This window comes from Solanum pennellii, chromosome 4, assembly GCF_001406875.1.
Source record: "Solanum pennellii chromosome 4, SPENNV200".
Classification (NCBI taxonomy): domain Eukaryota; kingdom Viridiplantae; phylum Streptophyta; class Magnoliopsida; order Solanales; family Solanaceae; genus Solanum; species Solanum pennellii.
The window spans coordinates 42,476,378-42,487,160 of record NC_028640.1 but is presented as its reverse complement, the minus strand read 5'-3'; the positions used below and the strand labels follow the sequence as shown (position 1 = coordinate 42,487,160).

Sequence of the window (10,783 nt, the reverse complement as noted above, 5' to 3'; positions counted from 1 at the left end):
AGATAGCTCTTTGGAAGGCGAAGATACCTTTCAAGGTTTCTTGTTTTCATGTGGTTATTAGCACATGAAGTTGTTTTGACCCATGATAATCTAGCAGGAGAAGGATCCCCCTTCGTTCACGATGGTTTTCTTTGTGGGAAAAAAATTAAGTCAGTCAACCACCTATTCTTACATTGCAAGGTTACAGATCAGCTATGGTGGATGTGTACCAACCTTAGAGTCGTAGCATGGACAATGCCCGAGAAGATAACTGAGGTTCTTTTTAGCTGGGAGGAGGCAGGAACAGGAATTGCCGACAAGGATAGATGGAGGATTGTCTCAGCTTGTATATGGTGGACAATCTGGAAAGAAAGAAATTCCAGCTCCTTTTAAGACACTAGCAGTTCAGTACAGAAAATCAAACTGATTTGCATTAAGACTTCTCTATTTTTGGTGTAGACAAACCTTCATGGATGATACTGAGTCGTTTCTGATCTGTTTTTCTTCCTTATGCCTTGTAAAAATGGTTTCAAAGCATGTGGAGCAAAACAGATATATGCATAACAACAACTCAGACCTTAATGACTCCCTGTCGTCTTTACTTTTGGTTCGATATCCTGATCATGGCTTTCCTATAAAACTTTTCTGTGTTTAAGAATTACTTAGTTATAAAAGTTTTTTGAGTAAAACATGTGTATTTTAGGAAACTTATCATAAATTGCTTTATTTGGAGCGTTAAAGTTAAGGAATATTGAGTTTGAGAACGAGAATTGTGACATAGAAAGACAACAACTTATTATCTTAAGTAGGTATAAAACTTAATATTTATGGGAAATCTAGTCTATCCTCCGTGTCTTATGTTCTTTGCTGTTGAGTGTATCTGTCTGCGGCACCAGTTTTGCGGCATCACGAGTAAACAACTAAAAAGAGAATATGCAACTAAAGAGAAATTGAATCATTTCCTTCCATCAAAGAGTTACATTGATATGTCGGGTTATCATTTGAATTGACTTAAAAGTTGATCATACCTACATTAAATCATTTTTTGACAAATCTCAATAACACATAAAACCACATATGAGGCACATAGGCGACTTTGTCGTCGAACGTATTAGTCGTCCCTTGACATTTGACTTCCAATGCACCTAATCTCTTAGACACTACCTCATTAACACATAATAAACCTACTAGGACCTTAAACATCAAAAACAACATGTTAGACTCTAGTTCACCTAAGTCATTTTCTGCATCTTACAAAAGTATGACAAAGCCTAAAATAAGTTGGAAAGCAAAAGTAGACATCTCTCCAATTATTATTTTTTGACTTACAAGCTATTTTTTAAAACCAATTGAAACAGGCAGTCATTATTTTATACATTTTACTTGACACTATTTTAAACATAATAAATGACTTGTTTTTATGTGGTTACACTACATCCTATCATATGAGTTAATTCTTAATGTAGAAACAATTTGTAATGGCATATAATTTGAGAATGGATCAAGGAAATCCCAATGCTTGAGCATACCCAGACCAAAAAAAGTAGGTTCTTGAAAGGACATTCAATTTTTGTTTCGTTCTCCGGAAATTAGCAAGTTAAAAGGAAACTCAAGTTGAAAATCACATCTCCTTCCCGGAAAAGCTTATTTTTGTAGAAACTTTCCAACAAACAGATTGTTGTTTTCACAGATAAGACTGCTTTGTTGAAAACTTTAAAAGAGCATAAGAAGGAGGCACATGAGCAATGAACAATGGAAAGGTGGAAAAAATAGGATTTCTCAAACTTGAAAATTAAAAGAAATGAGCAGAGAGATTAAACGGATTCATTCAACATACGCTTGGTAAATCAAGGAAAACAACATTCTCCCCTACAAGATGGTTCTAGGTAATCTATTGTCACTTGGTACCAGGTTAGTGGTAACAAATTGAAATGTTTCCTTCCCTGCAACAAAAATAGAAATAGTAGCAAGAATAGAAAAAAAGAGTAAATCAGACGGATCGTTTCTTGATTCAATATGTGCAGCCAAAACCTTCAAAGTATGATTTAATATAAAGAAATCTTCAAGCTTTAACTGAATCTGAGTTGCTGGAAGCTAATAAATGTGCTTTCCTTTCTGCTTGAAGCGATCTACACAATGCTTCTAGCTTCTCTTTCTGGTTCCTTGTTTTCTCCAACTGTTTCTTCAAGAATTCACGCTGCAAAGAAAACAACATATTTTAAGGCTCCTACTGAGAAAAACAAGTTCTATTACGCAAACATAACTTGAGCATCAAGCGATAAAACAACATAGACACTCTTTATTTATAAGAAGCAGCTTTGGAGAAACTAAAGTATCATTCAAGCTATTCAATGCACAAAGTGCTACAACAAATATTGACATGGGCAACAAGGACTAACAAGCTTCATGGTTTCGATGCCAAGCAACCCACATAAGATAGACAGAAGATAGATGTCAGAAGCATATTACAAGTCATGATATTTGTTATTATTTTATGATGATATGCAAATAGGTTTGCTGGTAATTATAGAGCTGCCTGGGCTTTGCTCGCATCGGTGGTCCAAGTCTCGTGGTGGTGTTGGTTTGATCAACATCTCTGAAAATAGCGATTTTTCCTGACAGACAAGAAAAATATTTGGGGCCTTAACGAGGCTCTGGTACCATGTCTACCGGAACAGAAGCATAGACACGTCTACAATAAGTTAAGGATATCAATACCTAATTGAAATAGAAGTAATCAATCTACCTACTATATTTACATATGCTATAGAATATTCACAAGATTCTTACAAAGATATTCACAAGAGACCTCATCCTATTTGAGTGATATTATCATAGCAAAATATGGCGAAGACAACAGTTGGATGACTAATGAAGTGCACTCTACTTGTGGAGGTGGTCTACAGTGTCCATAAAAGCATAATGGCCTTCTATGAGGAATCACACCTCCATAAAGGTGAACAATGGGTACAAAACATCATTTTGGGAAGATACATGTTGGGTAGGGGGTGTCTGAAAGATATATATATCCTGGTGTTTATGTACTGTCTATGCAACATCAGATGACAGTAGTATATGCATGGTCCTCAAGGGGTGGAACATACAACTCAGAAAGAATTTCAATGACTGGGAAGTGGATACATTGACTGAGCTTGTAAAAGTGCTGGCAGATTTCAAAGGTTTACAGGAGGGTGCAGATTGTCTATGCTGGAAAGAGGACTGTAGGAAACTCGTTGAATTAAGCGTAGCTGAAAAGTTAATTGAATCAAGACAATCAACGGATAGCTCTTTGGAAGGCGAAGATACCTTTCAAGGTTTCTTGTTTTCACGTGGTTATTAGCACATGAAGTTGTTTTGACCCATGATAATCTAGCAGGAGAAGGATCCCCCTTTGTTCAAGATGGTTTTCTTTGTGGAAAAAATTTAAGTCAGTCAACCACCTATTCTTACATTGCAAGGTCACAGATCAGCTATGGAGGATGTGTACCAACCTTAGAGTCGTAGCATGGACAATGCCCGGGAAGATAAGTGAGGTTCTTTTTAGCTGGGAGGAGGCAGGAACAGGAATTGCCGACAAGGATAGATGGAGGATTGTCTCAGCTTGTATGTGGTGGACAATCTGGAAAGAAAGAAATTCCAGATCTTTTTAAGACACTAGCAGTTCACTACAGAAAATCAAACTGATTTGCATTAAGACTTCTCTATTTTTGGTGTAGACAAACCTTCATAGATGATACTGAGTCGTTTCTGATCAGTTTTGATAAGTTTTTCTTCCTTATGCCTTGTAAAAATGGTTTCAAAGCATATGGAGCAAAACAGATATATGCAGAACAACAACTCAGACCTTAATGACTCCCTGTCGTCTTTACTTTTGGTTCGATATCCTGATCATGACTAGCCTATAAAACTTTCTGTGTTCAAGAATTACTTAGTTATCAAAGTTTTTTGATTAAAGCATGTGTATTTTGGGAAACCTATCATAGATTGCTTTTTTTGGAGCGTTAAAGTTAAGGAATATTGAGTTTGAGAACCAGAATTGTGACATAGAAAGACAACAACTTATTATCTTAAGTTAGTATAAAACTTAATATTCATGGGAAATATAGTCTATCATGCGTGTCTTATGTTCATTGCTGTTCAGTGTATCTGTCTGCGGCACCAATTTTGCGGCATCACGAGTAAACAACTAAAAGAGAATATGCAACTAAAGAGAAATTGAATCATTTCCTTCCATCAAAGAGTTAAATTGATTAGATAACAGGATTACCTCCTCAGCAAGTTCTATAAGAGTAACATCTGACTTGTCACATTTGCCCTTCAAGAAAGCATTCTCCTTCTTGAGTTCTTTTAATGATTTTGCCATCTAAAATCAGAACCACGTAACATCAAAAAGGATAACATTGTGAGTGTAGGCCAAAAAGAAATAGTACTTGACTTGTTAGAATAACCACAGCATGAAGGCAAACTGCTCCTTCTGCCACAATAAACCTAACTCCCTTTCCCCTTTGGTCCATCTCAAAATATTTGATCCCTTTACCAAAATGGAAAACTTCCCTTCCTTCAACATTTCAAAATAATATAAACTAATACTACTTTACATAATCTCAACTTTGAGTTAACATGTTACCTGATGATTCCACTTCTTCATTTGTCATTTTTAACCAATATATTGATCACTTCGCGATGGAACTTGAACACTACTAATCGATTGAAACAGTAGTCTAATTGTGCACGCATAACTACATCTAGTTTACCAGGACAGAGTACAGAACACTGGGAAATTGGAAAAAGAAGTTTAACAAATAAATGGAAGTAAACCTTCTCAATATCTTGCTTAAACGTTTCAAAAACCTCATTGCTCTTCAGCAAAGCTTCCTGCAAGAATAGCACAGAAGAATTACTTTTAAAGGTCTACGTTCTAACTTTTCATGACATTAAAACCAGTAACAGCTAGCTTAGAAACATAAAAGGAGATAAAACAAAAGATCCTTCCCATCCTGATTTTGAATTGTAGTTTTGTCCCATTATTGCAGTAATTTGAAACCTCTAAAAAGAACCATGTAAATAAGCATTACAACGAAGCTCTTACGTTATCAAGCACTAGCCAAGTGCATATTATCTCTCTCTGACCTTGTGTTTGAAATGGTGAAAAGAGGAAGCCTAAGAGGACTGGAACTAAACAAGTGTTTTTTCCTTTGGGTGGGTAGCGGGGAGGGGAGGTGTGATAATGGTATTTCACCATAATTTGGTTAATAAGTAAAATTGCAGGTCACTAGAACTCGTGGAATGGAAGACTCGATGAATGCACACAACAGGATTCAGAATTGACAAACAAACATCATAGGGAAAACTTTTAAAATGCAATCTTCACACAAGTTTTTCTCCTAAAACAAACAAGAGAAAATGATTTTTAAGCCCCAAAGATGATTGTTATTCGTAGATTTGACATGCTTTTGCTTGATGCGTCATCTGTTCATTGGACAAACAGCAGAATTCTATAGTCATACACTGTGACAAATTGGAATAATACCACTACTTTCAGTCCATGCTAAGCCATCATAAACCCCCAACATCATTCATTAGAACCATACTGTTGCGAGGGAAGAGTAAAAACCCATTAGCAAATCCAAGAGAAAAAAAGGAATTCAGCAAAGAGAAAGACATAAGGATGGGAAAGGGAGAGCATGGAGATCCTTGAGGTTTGTGGCAAAGGCACAGCCTATCGTGCTACCATCCAGCCTCGCTTAAGCGGCTTCAAGATGAATGTGGAAATACTAAAAAAACAATCCTCTTCAGGTTTATCACCTATGATCAATTGGCTATCAGAAGTCAAGAAGGCATTTCGTTCAAAATTTTCTATTATTTTCTTGTCTATAATAATATTACCAAATCCGGTTAGGTTTTTCATTCATATCAGCCCCTCTAAACAATTCTAAATGCTTGATAGAAAAGGACAACCATTTCTCAATAAGTTGATCCCTCTGTCCCAATTTATTTAACATAGTTTGATAGGATGCAGTGTTGTAAGAAAGACTTCTGACATATAAACTACATATTTTATTAAATGGCAGAACTACCATTATACTGAACTATTTGTTCTGTATCCTGTGGGACCAACAAGAAGCTATGTCAATTGCAATGAGAAAGTAAAAATTATCTAGTCTCAAAAAGAGAAGAACTGATCTTTCTCGAACAAATAAAAGAGGAAAAGTTCCAAACGAGTAGTACAGGGAGAATACCAAACAAAACAGAAAGGAAAAAGTCCCGAAGTGAAAGCTACCTACAATCCTCAACTTTCCAATCCACCAAAACAAAGGAAGCAATGATCCTGGGCATACCATCCAATCACATTAGACAAAATAAAGGAACACTTCTTTGATCCAAATATCAGAAGTGCTATTCACTAACGTGTGCAGTTCTCTGGTATCATATGTACTCTTATGCTAAAAGGTTGTGAATTCCACTTGAGAGGTAAGATAACTAGGAATGAAAACTTGTGGTGATGAAGTAAAGAAGATACTAGATTGCTTCAAGTTTCTTGAACTTTTTTAAATTTTGTCACCTATACAATTCCCCAAGATCAATATCTAAAGCTAATGATCTAAGCAATTTAACCAGAGATATGTGATCATTCGCCTTATCAAAAACCTCTTTATAGAGTGGCAAACTCTTTGAAGCAGTACAAATTGTCTTGAAGAATGCCTAGACCAATAGAAACTGCAAGCTAATACCACAAGCACAAACTTCGTGAAAGTTATGTCACAACTGACACATATAATATTGTAAGTAAGACTAACAGGCTAACCTGGAACTGCTGGAACTTTTCTCCATCGGCAGTCAATTGCAACCGTAAGTTCTTCTCTGTTGCCAGTAATTGCGACACTTGGTCAGCATAAATTTTCATCTGGGACTGTTCCTGCTGTGATTTCTCCTCGTGTTGCTTAATTTTCAAATCAGCAAGCTGAAGTTCAAGACTCTTTTGCTTCATCTGCAAAGAGAAAGGTATTCATCAGGCTCTTGATCAAAAAGGAAAAGCCTTGGAGAAAAATATTAAAATCCGCAAAGATATTTTATGATCTCAATACTACTAGGAAATTGAATAAGAGCAAATGTGAATCACCTTGTTTGCAAATTGATGTTCAGAGAGAGTATACTGATCTGCAAGTTGCTTCAACTTGCTCTTTAACCTGCAGTTATTAAAGGAAAACAGAAGTATTCAAAAGGTAATCTTAAAATGAACTTACACTAAAATGACCCCAGTTTTATGTTCAAGCAATTCATAAAATTGGTTAATTTTCCACAACTAAGCCCAACTAACAGCAAAAAATTATTGCCATAAGTATCACATGCCAGTCCAAAGGAGAGTGGCGATGGTATGTATGAATAAAGCAGGATAAAAGCACCTTGTTTTGACAGGGAAATCACACTAGACTTGAGAAGACAACTCATGACAGAACATCCACTCTTTAAGAAAAAAAGAAACCCTGGTGTGAACATTGACAAACACAGTGCTTCTTTTATAAAGTAATAATATTGTCGATGTTGGAATACCCAGTATACAAGTGGTATACAAAAGAGAAGAAATTTTTTAACAATATATGATTTACTACAAATAATGCCTAATCGAACGCACTAATTGAGACTCTTGAGCACCAATAATTTATCCAATAAAAAGCTCTCAAGTAAGCAAAATCATTTTTCACTCATACAAATGCTCTTCCATAATAACTTCCCCTCCAAAATTCTCACATAGAGGGAAAAGGGATTACATCCCATGCTTACATCTTCCACCTGCATCACATTTTTAACTATAGCCAACATCGACCATGGGAACAAATAGACCCATGTCACTCTCGAAGTCCAACTAAAAGTTGTCTGAAACTTGTATCCTCTATTAAAAGTAACCTGCTTAGTAAGATATCACCGAGAACAATTTTCTCCCACTAGCGTTCCATTACCAAGTGTAATATTCTGACAGTGTGATGTTTTGCTTACAGAGTAATACCCAAAAAAAATTGAATTGCATCTATCACCACTTGTAGATTTCTTCTTGAGCCTCAATTCAAATAAGCAGTGATATTGTGTTCTACGGACATGAAATATCATCATATTGTTCTTAAACATGTCACGTATAGTTGGAAAAGAAACTCTGAAGATACCATTACCACACCACATGTGCTTTTGAAAACTGTTAGAATCCTAGGAACATTCTATAGCAGATGTGTAAATATAGTAGGTAGCTTGATTTACTCCTAGTTTTACTCTAGCTTGATTTGATATTAATTTGCATTGATTTCCTTCACTTTTTAGGACATGTATACTTAGCTATTTAAACGCAATAGCTTATGGGAATATCAAACGGAGTTCTCTCTCAAACTCTTCTCTTCTCACATGGTATCAGAAGTTCTTTTAGTGAGAAAACAAGAATTATAAGAGAACAAAATTGCGGAGAATTCTTTTTCCAGCAAAACCTCCTCTGTTTCGCGACTCCAACACTTTTTGGGGGGGTATTGTGCATATATGAGTATCACCATTACAATCAGAATCCTCGCGGCTTATGCTGTTTCTTCAGCCACTTTTCTGGCATTTTTTTCCAGTAACTTTTTCTGACAAGATAGCAAGCAGTTCTCCAGTTTCCCAAATCTGTTCTTCAGGTTTTTTCCCCAGAATTTACTTTATTTTTAACACTAATAGATCTATTTTTCATGTCTCTCAGATCCGATATGTTTAGCAGTAAACCTGTGAGTTCCAGCAACCCAAACCATGGCATCACCACAAAACCTTTGACAGGTAGTGCAAACTATTTATCTTGGTCCTCCTCTCTTCAGTTATAGTCTGTGTTGTGAAATGTGACAAAAAGAGCACTTAAAGCGTGAAGCGAGCCGAGGCGCAAGCACTGCACTTTTATCCTCTAAAGCAAAGCGCTGCTGAAAAAGTGAGCCCTTCAGTAGGCAAAGAGATAAGCGCGCTTAGAGCAAAGGCGACCAAAAGCTCGCTTAAATGAGATAAGAACATTATCAAATACCAAGAAAACAACTTTAGAAAAGCTCTCAGGCACTTATCCCAAGACAATTTCCTAGGGGCCCTTCCGGTCCTTAGGAAGACATAATCCGGTGAACTTCCTTTGGTGGAAAACCCAATTCCTTTTTTTTTCTTCCATATTCTTTCTTTCCCATGGATAACAGAATATATTTCAGACTTGGGGTCAAATCATACAATTACTGAGTCTAGAAACACAAAAGGTAACTGGTTTGAGTAGGTGGAGAGTGTGAAACTTACACATCAGGAAAATAAAGCTGTGCAGGGATGCTTTATTATGGATATGCAAAAGGCTAGGGGAGGCTTCTGGCATTGAAGGCAAGTCATTTAAGACATGGAGATGCAAGGACATTTACCTACATTTATTGCTCATTGAAGTTCAATAAATACGGTAGGTTCATCTCAATCATTGTGGCTTATGGCCATGAACGTTTGGTGATTATTCTGCCAGAAAACATCTTTAATGAAGGTTGGGCTGGCCTATCAAAAAAATTGAAAGCTTCATCATTCAGGAGGCAGGACATGTCACTGAGAAACAGGGAATTCTGCATTTATGAGGCTCAGGGAAGAGGACAGTTACAAGGAGGTCATTCAAAGGAGAAAATGGAGGGCCATATCTGATAGGAGAGCAGAAAATCAGAAGGAGACACTCTGTGAAGAAGAAGGGGTCCTTAGCAGATGTCTGGAGGGAAGCTTCCCAGACGATGACGAAATTCCCTCACGGAACGAAGTCAGAAGGTGGGTTATTCAAACGTGGAAAGGCATCCATAATGTTAACATTTACGACCTGAATGGTATTCAGTTTCTTTTCGAGTTCCAATCAAGAAATGAAGCAGAGCATATTGTTATGGGGAAGTGGAGAAGAAAGAATAACCATTTACAGATGGAATGGTGGTCTCCCAAAGCAGGAACGGCGCAAGCTGACTTCAAGTTTGATTGGTTTTGGGTTCGGATTTTAGGTCTTCCTCTGCATCTCGGGACAGACAAGGTGATGAAACAAATGGGTGACCAATGTGGGGGTGGTTGGAGACGAAGGAAACCACCCTAAAGAAACATCTCCTATGGGCTAGAATCAGTGTTAAGGGTTCTAGGGAGAAAATTCCGACGGAAATTGAGATTGAAGATGGAGATGCTACCAGTATGTGTGAAGCTCCGGCAAGATTAAAAAAAAGAAGGGGGAGAAACACTCTGATCGATATGTCAGCGGTTTGACTTATGGGGAAGTACTCTGTAGAGGGAGACTTACAATAGAGATGCAAGAGATATTAAGGGAAGGCAAAGAGAGCTTCGTCCAGAAGTCAATCATAATAGGGGTCTTGTACCGCTGGATAAATGTGGGCATGTGACTTGTGAAAATTCATTTGGAAAAAGGTATGTGGAAGCCCTGGTAGAGAGTCCGGGTCAATTTTTATCTTGTTCAAAGTGTAGTGGGGTTGGGAAGCTACAATGACCTATTTTACAGAGCCTTTTATCGGGGATATTTTCAACAGCAGAATCTATATGGAGAATTTCATGACATCTTCTACAGAGCTTGAAGAACTCATGAGAGCGACTCAGAATCCTTATCCACCGAACAACATCACAATTGAATCGACATGCAGCGTGCAGTTGATCCTTCAGAGTATGTGGAGGAGACAATACTTCCCTTAGATTGCAAGAAAAGGGTGAATACAAGGTATGATCAATAAGTTTACACAGGAGACCCTCCAAGGACCAGTTGGAATTTTTGGACTAGCCTCTTCATATTGCCAGTGATGACTCTCTG

General features: G+C 37.2%; 1 protein-coding gene across 2 annotated transcripts in view; it reads right to left on the bottom strand.

Annotated features, from left to right (window-relative positions):
- Positions 1-1,771: 1,771 nt before the first annotated feature.
- Positions 1,772-10,783, bottom strand: part of LOC107015538 (beta-taxilin) — a 40,546-nt gene continuing 31,534 nt past the window's right edge. For both annotated transcript variants that reach the window (XM_015215850.2, XM_015215851.2), the window contains exons 7-11: positions 7,100-7,166; positions 6,785-6,967; positions 4,798-4,854; positions 4,247-4,342; positions 1,772-2,176 (exon numbers count right to left, since the gene is read on the bottom strand). In XM_015215850.2, coding sequence (XP_015071336.1) covers positions 2,042-2,176; positions 4,247-4,342; positions 4,798-4,854; positions 6,785-6,967; positions 7,100-7,166 — 538 coding nt within the window. In that variant the 3' untranslated portion in view covers positions 1,772-2,041. The remainder of the gene's footprint in view (positions 2,177-4,246; positions 4,343-4,797; positions 4,855-6,784; positions 6,968-7,099; positions 7,167-10,783) is intronic.